Source organism: Convolutriloba macropyga, chromosome 3, assembly GCF_964194025.1.
Source record: "Convolutriloba macropyga chromosome 3, txConMacr16.3, whole genome shotgun sequence".
Lineage (NCBI taxonomy): Eukaryota > Metazoa > Xenacoelomorpha > Acoela > Convolutidae > Convolutriloba > Convolutriloba macropyga.
In genome coordinates this window covers 79,238,300-79,262,426 of record NC_134470.1, presented here as the reverse complement: position 1 = coordinate 79,262,426, position 24,127 = coordinate 79,238,300, and the positions used below count along the sequence as shown (strand labels likewise).

General features: G+C 35.5%; 3 protein-coding genes across 4 annotated transcripts in view; 1 reads left to right on the top strand and 2 right to left on the bottom strand.

Annotated features, from left to right (window-relative positions):
* Positions 1-24,127, top strand: part of LOC142336494 (uncharacterized) — a 187,900-nt gene that overhangs the window by 80,303 nt on the left and 83,470 nt on the right. The window lies entirely within an intron of this gene.
* On the bottom strand, positions 7,897-10,178 carry LOC142337311 (uncharacterized). 2 transcript variants are annotated; one of them, XM_075386509.1, is made up of 2 exons: positions 9,906-10,178; positions 7,897-8,381 (listed from the first exon to the last, which is right to left on the bottom strand). In XM_075386509.1, the coding sequence occupies exons 1-2, from the start codon at positions 10,140-10,142 to the stop codon at positions 8,064-8,066; spliced, it is 555 nt and encodes a 184-aa protein (XP_075242624.1). In that variant the 5' UTR covers positions 10,143-10,178; the 3' UTR covers positions 7,897-8,063. The 2 variants fall into 2 exon arrangements, with proteins under 2 accessions (XP_075242624.1, XP_075242625.1); XM_075386510.1 differs by having other exon boundaries at positions 7,897-8,378.
* On the bottom strand, positions 12,663-18,265 carry LOC142337310 (uncharacterized). Its single transcript, XM_075386507.1, has 2 exons — positions 18,032-18,265; positions 12,663-13,171 (listed from the first exon to the last, which is right to left on the bottom strand). The coding sequence occupies exons 1-2, from the start codon at positions 18,254-18,256 to the stop codon at positions 12,977-12,979; spliced, it is 420 nt and encodes a 139-aa protein (XP_075242622.1). The 5' UTR covers positions 18,257-18,265; the 3' UTR covers positions 12,663-12,976.

The following is a 24,127-nucleotide window of genomic DNA, read 5'->3' as shown; positions in this document are numbered from 1 at the left end:
TAAACACATTGAAAATACATCACAATCCAAAATCTTTGTAACGAGGCAAACAGCCCTGAGACCTACAATAGCCTTTCTTTATCCTCCTGGCTATTTAATTTTCCAACAATTAACAGATTCGGACGGAGTTATCTATAATTGACTCTAAAGGGGAACAAAGTAACTTTAAACTGATTTAAATGATCAAAAAGTCAGAGATATGGTGTTCGAAATTGTTCTGCGAGACAGTTGAGGCTCAACTAGCATGAGCTGTACCTTATGATAAGGGATAATTGTGTCAAGTTTTTCGATTCCTCTCGAGAAGTTTCGTGTAAAACAAATGATTTGATCACAGGTTTTAGGGAAAAGATGTTGAATTATTGAAAAATCGCAAAAAAAGTTGCAAAAATAGGTAAATCAAAAAGTTCAGCGTCCCCTTGTCAAATTAAAAATATCAATGAAATGACTTCGAGAAAATTTTATCATGTTCCAGCAAAATAAAACAGCATTCATTAAAAGTTCGGCCAAAATAAGCGAAAATCATCCCATTGTCACAAAAACAATAAACGTCAACTACTCTGAAAGACGAAATACGAAAACTTCATATTAAAATACTCTACATTTGAAGAGCTTTCTAGTTATAACATTCACAACTCTTTAAGTTAAATAAATTAATCGATCACAATTTTTACTTGAACAAAAAAAACCAGTTCAGCATATACCCCCCTCCCAAGTCCGATTGGAACAAAAAACTTATATAAAGAGCACCAAACTAACCGGGGGTTAAGGCGGAAAGGTCGGCTCGACTTTTTTCAAAACAGTAAGTATAATCAGTAATGCGCTAACTAACGATATGTATTTGAAAGTTTTCTATCTCTTCATGATTTGGTAGCCAATTAAGTCAGGAATGTGGATGAGCGGGGTCGGAAACTTATGTGCGCACGCAAATTACCGAGCCTCCTTCTTAAAATCACTATTCCAATATGACTTCACTAAAACAAAAAAAATCAAATACATTGAAAAAACATCAATATCCAAAAACGTTGGAACGAAGCAAACAGACCTACACTAGCCTTTCTATAAACTCCCGGCTACTTAATTTTCCAACAATTAACAAAATTGAGCCAAGTTATCTATAATTGACGCTAAAGGGGAACAAAGTAACTTGATTTAAATTATCAAAAAGTGAGAGATATGGTGTTCGAAATCGTTCTGCGAGACAGTTGCGACTCAACTAGCCTGAGCTGTACTTTATGATAACTGTGACAAGTTTTTGGATTCCCCTCGAGAAGTATCAGCAGTTTTATCTAAAACAAATGTTCTAATCACACTTTTTAAGAATAAGATGCTCAATTATATTATCCTAAATCTCATAAAATGTTTCAAAATAGGTAAACCAAAAAGTTCAGCGTCCCTTTGTCAAATTGAAAATTTTAAAAATTTTCCGATTGTCACAAATACAATAAACCTCAATTACTCTGAAAAAGACGAAACACGAAAATTTCATTAAAATACTGTACGTTTGATAAGCTTTCTAGTTATGACATTCAAAACTCTCTAAGTTAGATAAATTGATCGGGATCGGTCACAATTGTTAACTGAACAAAAAACCAGTTGAGGATATAACCCCCCTCCCACAAAAAAGGATTGGAACAAAAATTTATTTGAAGAGCACAGAACTAACCAGTGGTTAAGCCGGAAACTGTCAACGTTTGCAAATTGTTATAATAATATATCGTTACTGCTTATACTCAGAAACCAATTTGAGAAACCTCGTTTTAAAAGGAAAACAGCAACGGCTTTGATTTCCAATTTTTGTTACATGATTAGTGGCAGAAAAACATGAAGAAAAACATGAAAAAAGTCCATCTTACTGGCACCTTTGCGGGCTTAAAAACGAATGTCCTTACGTCTGAAGACAAATTCAACCACTCCAATAAAAAGATTCAATAAAAATTGTCTTCATATAGCTAGCGTGGGTATAGGTTTCCTTTTCTTAACAAAGCTGAAAATATCTTAGCGACCGTTAACTGCTGCCATCTTCTGCAGGGCTGAATTCTAATGCATTTAATAACGGAAAAATTTTTGAGAAAAAAGTCGTACAGTGACGATATGAACTTGTTGTTCTCAGAAGAAAAAATGTTACAAACTTACTTGTTCATTTTTAATGAAAAACTCCGGAGATCATACCTACATACTCTGTCAGTTGCTGACTACCCGTAACATCTGAAGTGTCAATCAAATACAAACAATTATGGTGACAGTCAAGATTTGCGTGCATGTGTAGTACATCAAATCAAATCAAATTATCAAGGCAGTGGAAATACATTTTTTAACAAAAATGGTTATCTAACACTGACGCTAAAAGTGAAATAGGTGAAAGGCTACCACAAATCGATTTTAACCAGCAAAAATTGCGAGAACTGCGGTTCAGAATCGTTCTGCGAGACAATTTAGGCTCAACTAGCCTAAGCTGTACTTTAGGATAATTTTGTAAAAACATTTTAGGACAGTGCTCGTGAGAAGTATCAGCTAAAATGACTGATTTGGTGCCTGTTTTTTTAATGAAACAAATAGTAAATTGTCCGATAATCACACAAAAGAGCCGCTAACTAACCAGAATCGTTATATTAATATATCATAACTGCTTATCACCAGAAGCCGATTTGAAGATTTTCATTCTAAAGGTCTTCCTATTAAAAGGAAAAAAGCAACGGCTTTAATTTCCACCTTTGGTTACATCGTAAGTTGTTCAAAAAAGGGGTAAAATCCGATTCATGTCCAACTTTCTGACACTTTCGAAGGTCTTAAAAACATTTGTCTGTAGGTTTGTAGATTAACACCAACAGATTCCATTGCAAAATGGTTTTTCTTAGCTAGCAGCAGTTTCTCTAAAGGCGAGAAATTTTTTACGATGGCGAAAAAGTTACCTTTTAATTAACATAGCAGAAATCTTAACAACCATTAAATGAAGCTGTTTTGAAGAAAAATCATAACATATATACTAATTTTAATTTGAACGAATTTTAAATCTTACTTACACCTGATTTCAATTGCAAACTAGTAGAAACTTCCGAAAGGTAAACCCAGCAATTATGATGACAGTCAAGATTTGCGAGTGTATAGCAAAGTTTGTTACCAGGGAAGTGGATGGAAATAAAATTTCTTTTAAAAAAATCAAATATATCTTACAGAGAGGCCGTAAAATCTTTTTAACAGAGCTTAAAATAATACAATTTATAAAATTATATTCAAAGACGCTCGTTAACATTTCAGGAAAACTTTTAGAAGGACGAAAGAAAGGAATAAAGAGAGCATTTTGCGATATTCAATCATACATTGTGTTATAATAATATATCGTTACTGCTTATACTCAGAAACCAATTTGAGAAACCTCGTTTTAAAAGGAAAACAGCAACGGCTTTGATTTCCAATTTTTGTTACATGATTAGTGGCAGAAAAACATGAAGAAAAACAAGAAAAAAGTCCATCTTACTGGCACCTTTGCGGGCTTAAAAACGAATGTCCTTACGTCTGAAGACAAATTCAACCACTCCAATAAAAAGATTCAATAAAAATTGTCTTCATATAGCTAGCGTGGGTATAGGTTTCCTTTTCTTAACAAAGCTGAAAATATCTTAGCGACCGTTAACTGCTGCCATCTTCTGCAGGGCTGAATTCTAATGCATTTAATAACGGAAAAATTTTTGAGAAAAAAGTCGTACAGTGACGATATGAACTTGTTGTTCTCAGAAGAAAAAATGTTACAAACTTACTTGTTTCATTTTTAATGAAAAACTCCGGAGATCATACCTACATACTCTGTCAGTTGCTGACTACCCGTAACATCTGAAGTGTCAATCAAATACAAACAATTATGGTGACAGTCAAGATTTGCGTGCATGTGTAGTACATCAAATCAAATCAAATTATCAAGGCAGTGGAAATACATTTTTTAACAAAAATGGTTATCTAACACTGACGCTAAAAGTGAAATAGGTGAAAGGGTACCACAAATCGATTTTAACCAGCAAAAATTGCGAGAACTGCGGTTCAGAATCGTTCTGCGAGACAATTTAGGCTCAACTAGCCTAAGCTGTACTTTAGGATAATTTTGTAAAAACATTTTAGGACAGTGCTCGTGAGAAGTATCAGCTAAAATGACTGATTTGGTGCCTGTTTTTTTAATGAAACAAATAGTAAATTGTCCGATAATCACACAAAAGAGCCGCTAACTAACCAGAATCGTTATATTAATATATCATAACTGCTTATCACCAGAAGCCGATTTGAAGATTTTCATTCTAAAGGTCTTCCTATTAAAAGGAAAAAAGCAACGGCTTTAATTTCCACCTTTGGTTACATCGTAAGTTGTTCAAAAAAGGGGTAAAATCCGATTCATGTCCAACTTTCTGACACTTTCGAAGGTCTTAAAAACATTTGTCTGTAGGTTTGTAGATTAACACCAACAGATTCCATTGCAAAATGGTTTTTCTTAGCTAGCAGCAGTTTCTCTAAAGGCGAGAAATTTTTCACGATGGCGAAAAAGTTACCTTTTAATTAACATAGCAGAAATCTTAACAACCATTAAATGAAGCTGTTTTGAAGAAAAATCATAACATATATACTAATTTTAATTTGAACGAATTTTAAATCTTACTTACACCTGATTTCAATTGCAAACTAGTAGAAACTTCCGAAAGGTAAACCCAGCAATTATGATGACAGTCAAGATTTGCGAGTGTATAGCAAAGTTTGTTACCAGGGAAGTGGATGGAAATAAAATTTCTTTTAAAAAAATCAAATATATCTTACAGAGAGGCCGTAAAATCTTTTTAACAGAGCTTAAAATAATACAATTTATAAAATTATATTCAAAGACGCTCGTTAACATTTCAGGAAAACTTTTAGAAGGACGAAAGAAAGGAATAAAGAGAGCATTTTGCGATATTCAATCATACATTGTACTGTAAAAAAATTCTTGCTAATGAAACGCTTATTATTGATTGTACTAATTTGCAATTGCTATGATGATATTCATGTGCTTAATGGGTTTATCTTAGTCTAAAAAAGAACAAGGAGGTTGGTTAATGTGCGTTCGCACATGATGTTCCGACCCGCGCTCATCTAAATTTTTGAATAACTGTCAACCAAATGAAGAGATAATCAAAAACAGATCTTTGAGTTTAAAAAAATCGTTACAAAAATTACTAAATGAATTACATAAAGCCATACCTCATTACAGGTCTCACGAGATCTCGCACTATTATCAAGACTACGGGAGAAAAAAATAAACAACAAAATAAGCAAAAAGAAAAAAACATTTTTCACGGCAAAAATTCAACATCTAAACTTAAAGGAACCTAGTAACAACGTCAAAATACAATCAGAAAAACCTTATATATACAAACTTATTTCTTCCTTTTTCGTTACTACAAAGCAGATAGGATTTTATTTTAAAGACACTAGGTAACAAGCTGACAAAAAGAAGCAATAATGAGGCGAAATTCAAAAATCAACCAAAAATTTTAAACCAAATATTTACAAACGTTTTGAAAACCATTACCTTTTAACAAAAAAATCCTGATAAATTTTCTAAAAAATTATTACAAAAACGATAGAACCTGACTTTGCTTAGACTACGCCACAGAAACGCACTATAGATGAAGAAAAAATAAAAAAAATACAAACAATTTGCGAAAACACAAATTATTGAATCCATTAAAATCTATCGCAGTTATCGGAATGTTATGTTTTATATTTCAAATGTTAATTAACCAATTCAAGTTTAAAAAAACTATATTGAAAGATTAAGTATGTTCACTTGGGCCCCATTTGAAAACACATTGGGATCTGTTACTACGCGAATGTGCCTAAAGGTGAGAAAAAGCAGCACAAATATTGACCACTAAAAAAACGTTTATGAAAACACAAATCGTTCATTAAACAAAACACCAGTAACCACCTAACGTAAGTAGTCACCTTAATATTAAAACTACAGGCAAATGGATGGGGCCTCTCAATGACGAGAATTAGATTAAAGTTGACAAAGAACAAAAACTAAAAATTTTAAAAAACGTTTGAAAACAAAATAATATCGAAAATTTTAAGTCTATTTGCTATAAACTTACTGCATTGTGTAAACTCATTAGTAAGGCACTCAGTTAGAGGCTTTTCAGAACTCTTAGCTCTTTACGACTACATGAAGAATATTTAAAAACAAGCAAAAACAGCAAATTGAAAAAAAAATGAGAGAAAACTGTTGAAGCCATTAAAAAATGAATTATTCGTTGAATACTCTTTCATTCTCAAATAATCTTTTAACAACAATGGAATTTTTTCGTAACAATATGACTTCAAAGCACCGACAAATATGAAGAAATTTATTAAAACCACGAAATTTTTGAGAAAACATGTAGTATCAAAGCCATTAATTTCAATGGCTATCAAGGGAAATCAATAAATAATAAGTTATAAAATATTCTTTGATGAGAAGGCAATTAATTGTGCCATTCCTAAATCATCAAAAAGTCATAAAAAAAGTCCTATGACTATGAAAACGACAAACACAGGCAAAAAATTTAAAACAATCAGCAGAGAAGTGCGAGAAGACGTGTCGAAGCCATAAAAACCATACGTTTTTCTCTGCAAACTTTATCAATGATCTGTTGAATGTCTTCTCTATGCCAATGGGAACTGGTAATCATAGGATGATGTGATAAGATTTCAAAAGGATCCAAACTTTTGAAACATAAGAAACAAACGTCAAAAAAAAGTCGTAGCATCCAAGTCTTAAAGACAATAGTTAGAAGATAAAACCAGATTTATTTTGGTTGCAGTAGAAAGGAGGGGGTCTTGTCAATAGTGAGACCGACTGACAATTCATCGAAAGAAGTTTAATATCGGTCAATGTTCAAATATTCTTTTTTCGAAAAATTAACTTTGAAGTCTTTACAGCCATTAGCTGTCCAATCAAATTAATACATAGGTTCGATTACTGCTCTTTAAGAAATCTAATGCACTTTCAGTCAACGAGTCGATGTCATAGGACTACAAAATTTTATTAAAATCTCAAAGAAAATCAAAATTTCAATAAAAATTTCAAAAACTCAGAGATTTCAAAAAATCTTTTTAATTCAGAACTCTACGCCGGACAAGGTTTTTAATGAAGCCACTCACATTTCTCTACGATGAATTGACTGTAAATGAGGCTGTTTATGTACATAAGCTGGATTTGAAAAGTGACTAGTCTCTGTTTGACTTTAAAATGAAAAAAAAAAATTATGAAATGGTTTTTAACATATCACATCCAAATAGAAATCAATTTTTTTGATAACAAATGGTTTTAAATGATGCCACTCACATCTCTCTACGATGAATATATCGATCGGCCAAAATTGTCTGAACAAAAAAAAACATTTTAGTATACAGTCCCCCCCCCCCACAAATGGGGGCGGAACAATTAAGCAAAAGATCGGACAGGTTCATATTACTGCAGACCGCATAACTTAATAGACTTTTTTTAAAAAAAAAACATATATTTTTTCGCAGTTTTCAGTTGTTATTGTGACTCAGAAACAAAAAAAAACAAAATTTCCAGATGAAAAAGTTAAGAGTAACAGATTGGAATAAAAAAGTTTTAAATTTTAAGGAAAAGACATTAATTAAAAATTTTGAGAAACTGCCGTTAAAAATATATACAAGCTATGTGCCCCCAAATATGTTTAATAAGGAAAAAACTGAACTATTGCACTCTTTAATGCATTTTCTTTTGAGCATGACAAATAATTATAAACGAAAGATGTGGGATATATTATTTAACATATCAATGTTAATTAGAAAAACATCTATCGGCCTTATGCGTAACAATTTCATCTGGATCGTGGATGAACTATCTGCCTCTAACTTGTAAAAATCAAAGTTTTGAACTTCAATTCATGAATTCTTCTATAACTACAAAGAGATCAAAAACTAGTCTCAATCACACATTTAAACCAAAACAAACTACTCAATCCAAGCTGAAGTCTCGAAGAGATTAAAATTCAGTCCAGAGCAAGTGAAGTCTGAGACTTCATCGTTTCAAATCAGCTCAACATGGCTTGAGCCATTTTTTCATTCAGCTTGTGCGTGTTCATCGCATGTCTTTTCAAACTGTCTTTTCTTCCAAAACTTGCACTGCAAACCTGACAGTTGTACTCTATGCCAGAATGAGTGGAATCGAAATGTCTCTGAGCGTTGCGAGGATTTGGGAACCATTTTCCACAAGCGGGGAAAGGGCAAATGTAGTTTCCACTGAGATCGCGTCCAAAAGTGGCGGCTCCCATTGAACCGGTAGATACAATGGGCTGGTTTTGGGGCTTGGAATAATCCTGTACTGCTTTGGACGTGGAGGCCTTCACCTGCTACAAATTTTAAAACTTTTTTTCTCACAAAGTGTCTTTTTACAAAAAAAAATGACATTTAAAACAAAACATGACCTTTACTGCCACAGACATTTAATAGTGCTTGCTAAGTCAAAGCTGGTTGCTAAGTCAGTTAACACTGAAAGAGGATGACTGTTTATATACAAATTATTCGAACTATGATTTCAATATCAGGAATTACAGTTTGTAGAAAAGTCATCTAAAACTTTGCTGACTCAAAGGTGAAAATGATAACTTCTATGGCTTGGTAATGAAAGCACGTAATTGCCGAGACTAAACAGTAAACAAGGAGACTCAGTAATGTACATATACAGAATGGTTGAAACCCTTCAAATAATAACCCCTGTAATTATTAAAAACTCAAAAGTTTATCGTAGATGCTTTCATATAATCAAATCCTGCAGACGAACCCGCTGAAAACGAATTTTAAAAAAATTAACTTAACGGAAGAAAATATAACTTAAAGGTGTATATGCTTTCACAATGATTGCAGTGGCCCGCTGTAACAAAAAGTGACAATAATTGAGAAAAAAATCTCGATTTAACCTCAGCTATAATATATTTCTCAAAACCTGAATCTTTCGATTTTGAAAAGGCACGAACTTTTCATTCAAGCTACCTTAATGAGATGAAAAACTAGCCAACTGATAATTAACCATAAACATAAGCTACTGGACAAAGGAACTTATAAAGTCCTTCTAAGTAAATATTTAAAACCTAAATATATTTTAAATTTGAGACCAACATTTGCACGTACTGATATTACTTTATAGTCACTTATAAATTCTCAGAAAATGACGAAAAAGAAACTAAATTTAGGTTTCCAGCAATTATTGCTATCAAATTCTCATCAAAAGGATTAAAACATGAGAACTGTTTAGGCAGAATTTTTCATTTTTTAAAAAGACTTCAGACTGGGTGTTCTTACAACACATCGAAGAGCAATATTGATTCAGAACTCATTAAATTTCTGATATCATCGGTTCTATTTTTGAAGCTCATTTGCAGACACAGATGATTAAAATATCCAACTTAATCCAAAAGTTCCGACAAGGCATTTCATTAATAAATCAAACAACGGGTTTTCAAACAAAATGTTTGGGTTCAAATTAACTAGAAACAGCTTGGTCTCAGTGTTAGAAAAGACCAAATCAACCTCAGCTATTGATGTTTAATTTTTCTCCGCTTTCGAAGTACAAGTCAACCGAACGTGTTTGCACTTTTTGGTTCCACATTTTTTTTAAATATATCAGCCGGCCACTGAGCAGCTACTGAAGATATCAGTTTCAAAAAATGTCTTATGTAAACTTTAGCGTCTAAGAAATTTTTTCTTAATGTAAGGGCACAGGAAGCGTGAAAAGTTTTCAAGATTTCGAAAACTTCAAAAAACGCTCATCCAAAATTGGCGTACCAAAAAACTCGGTCTGGTATAAAGTTCCTAAATCATATTTCATTGATGCTCGGAAAAGTTAAAATATCAATATATTGAAACACTGCACGTACCGTTTTTCGGATCTTGGCATCTGAAATGCTGTTCCCAAAATTGGGTGACCTCTTCCGCTGAGGTGCCGCAACGATGTCGCCAAGGATGGATTCCAATGTCAACACACCCTCAGGTACAGTTAGAGAACCGTCGTAACCTTGTTTGTAAAGTTGATATGAAAGCTGATTATTAACATCAAGTCCTTCAATATCATTCAGCAAAAAGTGCAAATTTATCTTCACATGGGAGGAAAGCATTTCCGCCTGAAAAATGCTGACCAAACTTTTGGCAACCCGGATCTTTTCCGTTTGTGGAAAATGACGAAACGAAAGTACAGGTTAAAAATATATGATGTTAAAAGATGTGATGGAGGATGGAGGAGTTAAAATGAATCGGATGGGGTTAAGTAAGAAGTAGAGCATTATAAAGATAATTGGTAACCAGGATCATCAAGAAAAAAACAATCATAATTGAAAAAAATTAAAAATTTCATTTTTTCTTTCATTTTCTAAAAACGTGCCCTTTTATTTAGGAAGTTTTAAACGTGGCATGCCGTCAAGCTTGTACTATTTTTTTTTAAAAAACACGCTTCAATGAAGCTCTGAGAATACCCAAAACAAAACAAAAGAAAAGTGATGAATTTCAGGTCATAACACGTTCATGAGATTTTTTCTTCAATTACAATATAACATTGAGCTCCGTTGATATGCCACGATATTTATTAAGACGTCAACCAGTCACCTCTATGCAGTGACCACAACAAAAAAGTAGACCAATAAAACTTGGGAAAGCAATCCAACTTCAGTTAAACATTCTGTTACTATTTTCCATCCGTAATCACTCAAAACTCCATCAACAGCTTACAAAAAAACGAAAGCAGGCGTTATATCGCCGTTTTAAATAGAATTCTCTTTTAGTTCAATCGATCGTTGCGGTAAAAACAGTTATATAATTAACTCGTGAAATAACACGTTAACGCCCAATAAACACTACGAAATGTGCTTCCTCTTTGGACTACGAGTTCATCACACTCTTTTATCACCACAGTGTTACTATAAAAACACTGGCGACAGAAGAGTGGGACATAAAATCTAGTCTAATCACGACAACAGTGCGACAAAGTAATGCAAATATTGTAGTCAAAACGGGAGTTGATTAAAAAATAAAACCACACAGGTACACGGTTGTTATCGTCCTCTCGAAGTTATCCAACAACTCGACTTCGGTAACTTACCAATGGCGATAACAAGCGTGTGGTAACATTCAATTGAATTGTTCACGTTTAGTAAATTCGATACAAAAATTCAAGTCGAAGTTTGATTAAAACCCATAGTGCAAAAAAAGTATGTTCTATGAACTGTGTAACAATGTTTGAAAATAAAAACTGAATTTTTTAAGTTGATATTTTTCAGATAAGATATTATTTAAAAATTCTAATCACAAAGTTCCATCAAATGAAGCCAAATTCCCCTCTGTTGATATGATGAAGCGATGTGTTAAACATCAATGATTAGTTAAATACCACCAAATGTTCTATTGTTTTACCCCTTGAGCATAAAATTTAAGGTACTTTTTGTTTCTGTTGTGAGAATTCATTTAGCACGTTTCATTCATATTTTTAGGCTCGTCGTTAAACCCGATCATGAATTCTTAAGAACCGAAAGCTACAGCGACCGAAAAATTGAGCAAACTTCTTGGGGAAATCTTCTTTGCATTTGCAAATTCATTCAAGATTGATGCTTACGTTCTCAAGAATGATGAAAAACTGATACAACTATAAAACTATTTTAATAAGCGAGTCTCTAACTTCAGACTCTCGGAAACAGGCTCATTATTTTTAATTGCTCCCACTATTCAGTATATCTGTACTTGTTGATGGAAATATACAATTCAAATTTTAACAAACATAGCTGGCAGATTGCCAGAAAATAGCCGCAATAGATTCGTAGATCGGCAGTCTAAAAAAAAAAACAGTAAAAAAGACAGACCAAAAAAATTCGTCTTTTCATTGAAGGCTGATCTGTTATATTTTGATTAAAAATCTGTATAAGTTATTGCTGCCTCTATTAGCTGATCTCAAATAACCTTCATTTAGAGTGATACACACCCATTTGACCTTATCTCTTTGAATTAAAGTAAATAAAAGTCAATTTCAAAGTGAGGAAGTCATTTTTGAGAGTGAGGTAAGTCAAGTGTGACCAAAAATTTAATCACGCGCATGAACAAAAAAACTCGCTCCACTAAGAGCGAAAAATGACGTCACACATGCAATTCAGTTGAAATTGCATGAACGAATGAACAAAAAATGGCTGTGACGTCATATGGTCGTAACAAAAATCATGACGACGAAATAAAAAAACATAGCAGGGCAAGTCCTGACGTACAATTCAAAGAATTTTCATTGACTAAACAGAAAACTAGACCTAGAAAGAACTATGAATGGATTGGGAAAACCACTTAGAAAAAAATTCGATCCAAAAAATCGAAAAAACAGAAAAAATCAAAGCGAAATTGCCGCATGTGAACAAAAAACCACTACCGATAAAGCGAACTTTTGTTCAAACACCGTATTCTCACTCTACTTTAAAATTAGAGCAAAAAATTTCACGCCGCAAAACCACTCGCTTTTTCGCTCCACTTCCTGTTTCGGCGTCACCAAAATCACTACTCCAATTTGACTTCAAAAATCATGAAAATGTGTGAACAGATCTTAAAAAAAAAAGACAGCGCCCCAATACAATTCAAATTCTTTGAATTGTAAAAAACCAAGAGAAGGCCAATAATAGCCTCAGCTATCGCTGTGCGGCTATTAAACAAAAACAAGGATTTAAACCATTAACGATTACAAAAATCAACTTTTCATAACAGCATTTACTTTCTAGGGTTTTCAAAAACCAAATTCCTCGTTCGAAGCGTTATACATAAAGCGTCATACTAGTAAACAATGTTAAAAATTTCGAAATCTACGATACCGTTTTTCAAAATAACATGGCTTGCGCCATCCTCTCATTAAGACCATGACTCTTCATTGCGTGTCTTTTCAAATTGTCTTTTCTTCCAAAACTAGTACTGCAAACTTGACATTTGTACTCTATGCCCGAATGAATTTGAAATGCCTCTGGGCAGTGCTCTGGCTAGGGAACCATTTTCCACATGCAGGGAAAGGGCAAATGTAGTTTCCATCAAGATCGCGTCCGAAAATTGCTGCTCCCATTGACCCAGAAGACACCATAGGCGTTGATTGCAGAATTGGATAGTGCTCTGTTTTAGTCGGCAATGGCTTCACCTTAAAAATTGTAATCAAAACCCTGAATTTTTAAATCGACTATCACAAAAACTTATAATTCATATCAAATAATAAAAAAATGAGATACCGTTTCATCTTGCTCGTAGAGAACTACCGTCTTTGATATGCGGCAACTGTTTACATGACAATTTATCCAAGTCACAATACCCAATGCCTATTTACCCAATCAAACTATAGTCGTAAACTTAGTTAGAAATATTTGAAAACTTAACTTTCAAAATTAATCAGACAGAAGCAAATTGATTCGGGTCATTCAACTGATATAAATTAATCTTAAAGAAATGGTCCTGTGAATCAAAACTCGAATAAAACTGGCAATTCTAAATAATAATTATTAGACTTAGATTATTTGATGTAAAATCTTCCCACCACATTGAATGATTGTGATACAACCGGAAGTGTGAATGAATTCTTAGAAAAGTGTAAATGCATCCTATATAGTATCCCTTGCGACGGATTTCCAGGAATTTTCCAGAAGCAAACTATATTGCGTAACTCTTGCGACCCCACCATAAATCTTGGTGTTAGGATTAGTTTTGTATCGCGACTTTTTCGCACTGATAAGTGTATGTATACAGCTGATTTTTGAGTCCCTTTTCATACCCAAATCCAAATTACCATCTTCATCTGTTAATCAGATCTCTCCTGCAAATCTCTAAATTCTACTGTAAAACATCGTTTTGTCATTCTCTCAATTTCGAAAAATTAAATCCTTCACTTAGTTAAAATTGCTTTTGTTCTGCTTGCGAAAGTCCATAACCCAAGAGGTTACTGGCCCAACAATTTTCGAAGTAAAAACTAACTTCTAAAACAAAACTAACTTGTTGTTGAGTTATAATCCTTTTCCCCTTTTCTCTTCAGAAATGTTTTGCCTGCTCATTCTACGATGGCTCAACAGACAGTGAAGCTGCTGACCTACATAGGAAAGGCACAGGACTTTCCAATCTCGAGCACAAGATTTGTGGCGATAATGCAGACGAAGGGGCTCTACAAAACACGACTGGCGACAGGGCAGCAACCCAATGAGCCTGCACCAATGGCCACTAGGGCACACAATGAGAAGAAGAAGAACAAGTTGCTTAAGGATGCGTATGGGAAGGAAGTTGCTGACATCAAGGAGAAAGGAAACAACGTTTGGTGCCATCTGGTGTTGACTCCAGAATCAGCAACACTCATCCTGATGAGACATGACTGTATGGGAAATTACGGCATAGGAGATGGAGCAAAGGCTTGGAAGCTTTCGCAAGATATATTTCAGAGAGGGGAGACGCCAACAGTGGTAACTTTGGTGGTACAGCTGGCTCGAGGATTCTGAGGATTTAGACAGCTTCTTAATCGGACGACAGGAGTTGCTCACAAGCAGGGGAAGCAGCCTCAGAGACCCTACTCAACGCCTTGGTCTGCCAATGAGGTACAAAAGTTTTTTTATACAGGAAAGCTTTAACCCGGCAACAATTTTCACAAGCTGAGGAAAAGGATGCAGAACTTCCATGAGAGCACAGCAGAGCGGCAAAAGGGACAAAGTGGTTCAGTGACACTAGCAGTGAAAGGTGGCTTCACGAAGAGTACCACGAAGGGAAACTGTTGTGTGTGGGATCCCTAGATACTTTGCCAAGAACTGCAGGAGGACGGAGACAGCGCAATGCTGCAAGTGGGCACGCAACAGACAAAGAGATGGAGGCAGCATGAGTCATTGCCAATGGGTCCCACATTGGCTACGCCAGAGGAGGAATTTGGGGCGGATCTTAGCCAGTGGAAGACGGGTGAAGCGGGTATAATAGAACAGTGGTTGCAGAGACCAGAGTAACAAACATAGATGCGTTCCTGGGCTTTGTGTTAATTCAATCAGTAATCACAAATCCCAATAGAGAGGCTTTCAGAGCACTGGGCAGAGGCTGTATGAAAATCAGCATACCCTCTAACAGAGGGGAATTCCCATGAGAACAAAAGAGTTTTGTGTGTGCCTGACTATTGTTCAAACCTCCTATCAGTCTCAAGACAGTCACACACCTAAGCTTGCAATTACTAAACTGTCTATTTTGGGTTGCACAATCCTCATGGGGAACAGAGACAGGTATTTCAATAAACTCGAAACCAAGGCAATGGAAAAAAATGTCACGCGTTTCACTGAGGGTGGCAATGGAAACCTCGTGTTCATACCCAACTTACGCAAGGTGATGGCAGTTCGAGATGTGATCACCAAGGAAAATGAAGTGGGCTCAATACCTGACAACGCAGAGAAGCCTGACCTACTAGATGAGGAACCAGAGCAACAGGGAATCTGGTACCCAGATGATGGTCACTAAAACGATGGCAACAAAGAGAGACAGTTGAGGAAGCAGCACTAGATGAAGAATCATTTGCAACAGGAGGACTCTCAGAGACTCAGAGTCACTGGAAGAGAGTGATACCGAAGACTTCTCAGAGTCAGAGTTGCCTTCAATGACGATGCACTGGAGCAAGTGAACACAGCAGAGCCAAGACGAGGGATACGAGCAAGGAATGTTCCATATCTATTAGAGGGAAGGGAGAACCCATCTTGCTGTGACTGAGGGTGACTGTGGAGCCCAAAAAAAGTCCAGGAAGCCAAGCAAGGTGATGATTGGAATCAGTGGCACCAGGCAAAACGTACGAGGTCAAGGCACTCCAAGACAAAGAGACAGGGGACCTAGTGAGACCACTCATAGACAAGGATGTCGTACCGGGCGAACAGGTCTACAAAGTGAATATGGGACTCAGTGGTAAAGTCGACAAAAACAAAGCACGCTTTGTGGCGAAGGGATTCAAACAAGTGGAAAGACTGGACTACATTGAGACTTTTGCGCATAGCTGTAAGTCAGAAACATTCAGGATCTTAATTTAACTATCAACGAAGCAGAAGCAGGGCCATCAATATGTTTTGCTAACAAATAGTAGGAGTTGGCAAAATCCTCCTGAAACAGGGGTTCAACAGAAGCAGAAAAATCGTTGTTTGTTCACGAGATCAGAGACAGATGGTAACACCTTCAATTTGGTCTGGGTTGACCGACATTATAGTAGCATCAAGAAGCATGACAATAATCTCCGATGTCAAGAAAGCGCTCGAGGAATGGTTCCACATGGAAGAGAGGAAGACTACACTGGTTTCTGGGCCCACGAGCGCTACATAAAAACAATGGTTGAGCGTTTTCAAACAGATCAATGCAAACCCTCAGGGACTCCAGCTGATTGTAACTTGAAACTTCAGACAGCACAGAATGTAGACCAAGAATTGGATCAGATTTACAGAAGCTTATTGGATCAATTCTCTATCTGGCGAAACAGACGCGGCCAGACATCAAAGTCAAATATCTGTCCAAACACATGAATGCACCTACTAATCAACACTGGCTATGCTCCAAACGACTTTTTAGATATCTTCAAGGTTCAAAAGGTTTAAAACTTTCTTACAAAAAAGAGGCTAGTTATGATTTAGTCAGGGAAACTGATGCACTGTTTTGGCGATGTGAACGAAAGAAAATCGACGACAGAAAACAACTTCATCAAGCGCAATGGACGTGGCGCAGAACTTAGGTGGGGTGTAACGTAGCAAACCAAACTGGCTTTTTCTTCATCAGAATAACAGGGCGTGTCGACAGCAGTTCAAGAAGCGCTGTACTTGAAGCAACTTCTAGATTCATGCAACAGAAACATCCAATAGCGATTGGAGAAGACAACCAGAGTTGTATCAGACTTTGCCAAAACCCAGTGATGCACAAGAGGAGCAAGCACATCGAGACAAAACTTCACTTCATTCAGGACAAAACGGGAGATGGGACTACACAATTCAATACGTTCCTCCTAACAAAATGGCAACAAAAATCTTTACAAAATTCTTATCCTCTCGAAGGTGGAAACATTCAGAACAGTTTTGATGGGAGCAGACTACGCACATTCAGCTCATGTTTAAGTGGTGGTGTTAGAATTCCGATTTCAAAAACAGTATTAAACTTAGTTGGAAAAATTTGAATGTTCTATTTACCAGTTCAATCAGACAGAAGCAAATCGCTTCCAGTGACCCAATTGATATAAATGAAACTTCAGGAAATGGTGCTGTGAATCACTACTCGAATCAAACTGACGATTCTGGAATCAAACTGCGACTCACTTCTAGAATTGTGCAGAAGCAAACCATATTGCGTAACTATTGCGCCCCTCACTATAAATCTTGGTGCTAAGATTAGCTTTGTATCTTGACCTGTTCGCACTGATAACGGGTATATTTGCAGCTGATTACTGAATTCTTTTTCATAGCCAAATCCAAATCACCATCTTGATCTATTAATCAGATCTCTCCTGTAATTCTCTAAAATCTACTGTAAAATATCGTTTTGTTATTCTCTCATTTTCGAGAAATTAATTCTTCCACTTAGTTAAAAACCCTTTTATTCCGCTTGCGAAAGTCCGCAACCCAACACCCTTTATCTCAATTTTTTGACCAAAAATCAGACTACAATTAGCCCTCGTCATTAAAAGGATATTTTAGCATTATTAAGTGGACATAATAATCCCATGTTTGGTTGTGATAGTTTCATATCAAGTCCCACGGGTCATTTTCATATAGTCGGCTAAATAGTCGCGCTGAAAATGGCCGGTTGGGTATTATGGCATTGGCCAATTGACATGCGACACGGCGGCAACTGTATAAAATGCTAATCTATTTCCTTGCATAAACTAAAGCAAAATAATTTGTATCTTTGAACAGTAAGGCACAAAAATGCAAAATGGATAGGTCATATCGAAACACTCACAAGGTAAGAAAAAGCCTGAAGAGAATAAATTCAAAATGAGAAATTATTTTACAAAGATCTATAAACGTACCATCTTTTTCGACTTCATGTTTGTGACATTTAATGGCCTTTTCAACTGCGGTTTCGTCACAACATCCTCCACTACCGCTTCAAACCTTACCTCCCCTTCAGGTGAACTTACAGCATAGGCATCTCCCGGTTTGAAAAGTTCATAACAGAGCAGCTGATTGAAATCCAGGAGCTCCAAATCTTGTGAAAATAGCTGGAAATTTATCTTAACTTGAGGGCACAGCATTTCGACCTGTAAAATGGTTGTCATTGCACTTCACTCGCTCATTGTCATTATTCGTTGCGAGCCAATAATTTATGGCTTGAACTCACGCAATTTTTAGAATTCAGCCTTTTCCTGTGAAGACAAATTTGATGTCGGCTTCAGATTGTTTCAAAAGAACAAAAATTATTTTACTCTAAATGAAATATTCCAATTATAGTAGTAAATTGTACACAATCTATCTGTATTTCAGCTTTTCTGAAGCAATTTGTTTGTGTCCGCATGACCTTTCGAAAGACAGGAGGAAATATTTAGTTGGTTCAGTAAAAAACAGCTGAAGTTATAAAGAACCGATGCTAAAAGGCGCCGATAAATCACCTGCTCCCAAAAGCGCCAAAAATTGTAAAATGTATTGATTTACCCTAAACTGTTATTTAAATAAACCATAGAAAACTTGCTTGGGTAAATTGAATTAACATTCGGTTGTGACTGTTCCAAATCAAGTCCAATGAGTCGCTGAGGCATGGCCGTGGTCCGCGATAGTTACAGTAAAATTAAATATTTCATAACTTCAGATTCATTTTTCTAGTAAATAATGAACTTCATCAAAAAAACTCGGTTATAGTTGGTTTGAAAAATTTCTGGTCTCATTCCATGAGTTAAATTTAATTGGCTTAGCAAATTAATCATTTATTTATATAAAGTTTTCAGCTCCTTTTTAACGTCGGTTGTTTTTAAAGTCACCATTTTAGTTGGATTATTATCAATCTCATCTGCAATTACGCAATTCAACAACAAAAATTTAACAATAAACACTGTAAACACAAACGGTTGTATAACTCTCTTCAGTTACCTAGTATTCTCTTTTGAAAGCTGCTATCCCCATGCTGACAAGAAAACCTAAGAAGTGACCAGCTCAACTCTTGTAAAACCGGGTTTGTAGAAATCTTTCTTCTAACTATTAAGAATAAACTTTTATTACTAACCTTTAGCACAAATATTTTACCAGTAGAACAGGTTTTATCACAAACATTTTTATGCAACTATTATTGAAGCAATTTATCCGCCGCAAGTAGAGGCTAGATTGAATGTTCAGTATATCAGAGGCGTGCTATTCTTAGAATTATTTATAAAATTCAAACTATCAAAATTTAGCTTTGTTACAAAACAACCCTCCAGAAAAGGGCAACTGATGGCTTTCCAACATTTAATCTTGCGATTGCGCTAACAGTTATTAGATAGATTAATCATGTAAAAAAGAAAACGAATTGGGCAAATGAACTGAAAAAAGCCTCTAATGTCGAAAGAATTGCTCTGACTTCAACATGGGGTGCGGTTATTTAAGGGGTTTCAAGTGCTTTAGGGATAATTTTACAACAAACGATTAAAAATTTTAAAAAATGAGAACTCTTTCAGAAAAGGGGGGAGGAGAGGGGTGGGGTACAAGGTAGGGTGCTTTTCCAAGAACTCTTCACACCATAAAGCTGTGTCATTTCACTCCATCCACAGCAGCTTCGGGAATCACTCTTTTGCAGTTTTGGGGAAGTAATATCAGTGCGTGCAAAATTTGTCTTCAAAATATTTCGGAAATTTCAATACTTTCATTAAAAAGAACTTTATAAATTCCTGAGACCAGCAACTAATGGTTAATTATCAGCTGATTGGTATTCCGTTTTACTAAAGTAGCTTGAATAAAGGTTGGTTCCTTTTAGAAAACATACCCGGCAGATTGCCGGAAAATAGCCGCCGTTGATTCCCATAACTCTATTGGGATTGAAAGAAAAGAAAATATCAAAAATTGATTTTTGTATAAAAACATTTTTATGTGCGATTTATTTTGATGTTATTTCGTAATTGAACATACTCCTGTCTCTCAGTGAGAGGCTACAGGGTCTAGTATCAATATCAATAAGCATTATAGATAGTAACCAAAACTTATGAGAACAAAGTTCAAGTACCGGGCATCTAAAAATGGGCTTTATGGGTTTATCCCGTTTCTATTTCTGACTTTGATTTTTTTATACTGACTCTCTTCATTTTGAATTGCTTTGCTGAGCAGCTGCTGTTTAAAAGGACTTTGAGCAGAATGACAGAAGAGTGAAACTAGCCTAGAGAAGTCAAAAAGATTTCACGCAAAATGTCGAAAAAGCGGCAAAATGGGTAAAGCGAAAAAAAAGTTCGACGAAGTAAAAAAACATAGCCGGAAGAATTCCGAAAACGACTCGAAGTGAAAATTTGTTTAAACGCTATCCAACTACTAATCAAACAAAACGTGCCGTCACTAATTTGTGATTATCTTGAAACCAAACCATGAAACAAAAAAGTAAAAACAATAAAATCAAATCTGTTAAAATATGATAAAAAATCTGATCAAATTTTGTTATAAATTGAGATCTCAAAAAAACGATTGCTGCCAAAATAACTTCATCAAAACAATTAGTACTTACAAAAACCACTTATGTGAATTTTGAAAAAATACTTTGGGCTAAATTATGAAAAAAAAGCTCTTAAAAACAACTTTCACTGAAAAACTGGAAAAAGTTAGAAATTTTTTAATATTTCAAAAGCATATAAATCCAAAGAAAAACTTCTTTCAGCCAATAGGGTATCCAGATGCTCGCAAAACAATAGGCAAGTCATAATAGGCTAAGAAACTTAGCAAAAAACAGAAAAAAAAACGAAAAACCGCAAAAAATTAAGAAAAATGGTTCCAATTTTCCACCATTTTTTTGTCATAATTCTCAACAAAAAAATGATTCTTACCCACAAAACTGTAACCAATTGTTATCATAAATTTGCTCAAGTAGAAGGGGTTTCTACAATACCCATTTGAGCCAGTAAAACAAAATAATCGTCAAAAAAACGCAAAAATTAGCCCGAAAAACAGCAAAATCAATGAAAAACCTCCGAATTATCATAAAATTCATACGAATTTCCAGAAACCTTCAAACCACTACCGAAACCAGCCTAAAATTATAACAAAATCATAACCAAACCTCTTAACCAAAATAAATGAAAAGAACTGCTTTAAAATGCCGCGCGTGAAAAAAAAATTTCGATCGCTTAGAGAAAATTTTTTTCACACATCAACTTCTCGCTCTCTCAAAAACAGCGGTATGAACAAAAACCACTCTCCTTTCGCTCCGCTCTTCACTTTTAATCAGCACCAAAATCACTCCAAATTTTTTCACGCGTTTCATTTCCCGCTTCAATCTCATATCACTCCAATAAAATTGATTTAAAAAAAGGACTTCTCCAATACTCCTCTTCGAGTCGTAAAAAGGAGCGCTATAATAGCCGGCTGGGAAGATGAGGGAGGCTATTAATAAGAAAAGCAGGTTTTGTGAAACATTTAACATTACGTGGCCAATTTCCAAGCCATTGTCAATAAATTTTGCGTTTTGTGGAATCGAGTGACAAAATCTGTCCCCAGTTTTCACTATTCATGTACCATTTCCAACGCTTGAATACATTAACGCTAAACGTGGAAATAAGTTACTTATATTGTGGAAAAGGCTTACATTTTGTCAAGTATTTACGGATAACCCATTTCCAATACTTTGAAAATGTAATTAGTCTCAAACTTTATAGCCCAAAATTTATTTGTAATTACTTGAGGCACAATTACAAAGACTTTTAGAGAACTGCTCGACGCGTCAGTGCCCTCGGGCTTTAGCAGTTTACCTCAGTCATGAAAGTTTTTGCTGAGACAAAAACTGTAAAAAAGCCCAACAAGTCTAATATAAATGCAAAAAAATTGTTTGAGGGCAACTAACAACTGCTGCAAACTTCATTTGAGAGCAATTGATTGAACTCATTTAAAAAAAAACTTGAAATTTTCTAGATCCAAAAGGTGCCTCTGCCTGAGATATGCGGACGTTTCTTGTGCCTTTTAGAAGGATGGTTTGTTAAATTGAACCCGTACCTGAGGATCGTGAAATACTTTCATCCTATTTGATGCGACCATGAGGATGCAACAGTAGAACATTCACGTGCAAAGAGTCTATCTGACCTCTTAAAGAGTCTTTTCATCTTTTATATAAATCTTCTAGTTGAAGAGTCGGTTGATCATCAAACGATGTGGTTACCCAGAGCACGCAGATACGTGATTGACTTTTAGGAATTGATCGGCTTTTTTCCGAGCGACAATTATGTATGCTTAGAAAATTGGATTAATAAAATTTTTAGCTACCGAAGTATCAAAACTATCATAATCTCCACAGCACCATGGAGAATATGAACCAGAAAAGTGCGTTAAGAATAAATGTGAAGTCTTGTCAATTCGGATCCCCCAGCTTAGTGGGTCCAGATTATTAAAACCCCACAGACGCACGTGTCATATTTTCACAATGATTTACTATGTAATGGGACGTGCTCTCCAAGTGGAGCGCTTAGCATAAACCGATTAGGGTCGAAAAAATTCCTCTCGAACGACAGGCGGAGCATTTTAATTCTGAGGGGCCTGCTGCAAACAAAATCTTTTCTTTATGGGTCAAAAATTCTGACTGTAGAGCATTTAGAACACTCCCTGCGGCGTCCTAGACTCCAGCACTCACCCCTCGCCTGTCAAACCTTTCTGCTCTTCTCGCATTCAATCGCTTTCATTTTTGCATCAATTACTTAATTTCTCAACAACAGCAATTTAGGTCAAGCGAAAAATCGAAGTCAAGCGTGAAAAGTCAAACAAGAACTGAAACCAACAGAATGTTCTAGAAGAAAACGGTCAATCGAAAATTTCGCATAAAGAGGCACACATGTTTACTTCGTTCGAGAGCAATTTAAAATAAAAATTAATGAAATATCAACCAAGGTGGGAGAGAATCAGCAGGCGGAGGCTCTATGGAAATGCTTAGCAAAAAAATGCGAGTTCCATCAATAGTGAAGTTAAAAATTTTTTATGTGAGGACTTTTGGGGATTTTAAAGATGAGGGTGAATAATTCGAGTTCGTTTGCAATCAGAAGACAGCAAATAATCCGATCAGCAAATAATTAAACGGAAACGTAATTCAAATTAAAATTAAATTGAAATAATCTCACGAGACTGACAAACTTTCTGGTTACTGATATCTACAAACAATTCGAAATTTGCGTCCAACAAAAGCCAAAAGCTGGCCATTCATGCATTTCAAATCCCAAAATTATTTTGAACTGCAACATAGGAAACAACCCCCAGTTGTCAGGTTGGGTTTGTAAAAATTGGGTTTATGTTATGATCAGCATGCGTTCTTGTGCACATGCAAAAAGATGGTCGGTTTCGGATCGGCGGAGTTATTGTAAAGCGTCAATTCCCCACTAAAAAAAATTCGGTTCATTTTTTTGCTGAGGTAAGAAGTTTTTAATTATCGGCTGAATTAACGACGAGTGACAATTTTCACCCATAAAAAGGGGAAAATTGAGTTCTAAAGCTTCACTTGCCCAAGATCCGACGAAGCTGGGGCATAATTTAACAATTTCAAGCAGAGATAGCTACCTCAAACCAACTACACGATTTTTAGTTTCAACTCCCATCATTTGGATAACATCTTATATGCTGTCCTTGCGTCCTGTTAAGGCCGAATCAGCCTCCAACCACTACTGACGTTAACAAATGTTCACTCACCTTTGTGATAAAACTGATTTTGGTACTTTTGAAATCACTTACCTCTCTTCGCTTTTGAACATTTCATTGCATTTTAACAAACGAATTTTTCCAGGGTTATTAAGTAGTTTTTCCAATCCTGAAAACTTTTTCACAACCATAAAACGTCAGGCGCGTTGTTTTTCGTTACTCCCGACGAACCAACGGGCAGCTCCGTGAGCAACAGTAATCAAACTCTGAAGTGATCAAAATTATGTAATTGTGAACCAGTGGTTAAAACTACGTGTTTCGACACAGAACACTAATAACTTAATTTC

Coding starts and splice junctions, on each gene's coding strand:
- LOC142337311 (XM_075386509.1), bottom strand. CDS start 10,142: ATGCTTTCCTCCCATGTGAAGATAAATTTGCACTTTTTGCTGAATGAT. Junction 8,382..9,905: donor ATGCCAAGATCCGAAAAACG/GTACGTGCAGTG, acceptor TAAAATTTGTAG/CAGGTGAAGGCCTCCACGTC.
- LOC142337310 (XM_075386507.1), bottom strand. CDS start 18,256: ATGCTGTGCCCTCAAGTTAAGATAAATTTCCAGCTATTTTCACAAGAT. Junction 13,172..18,031: donor ACATGAAGTCGAAAAAGATG/GTACGTTTATAG, acceptor ACAATTTTTAAG/GTGAAGCCATTGCCGACTAA.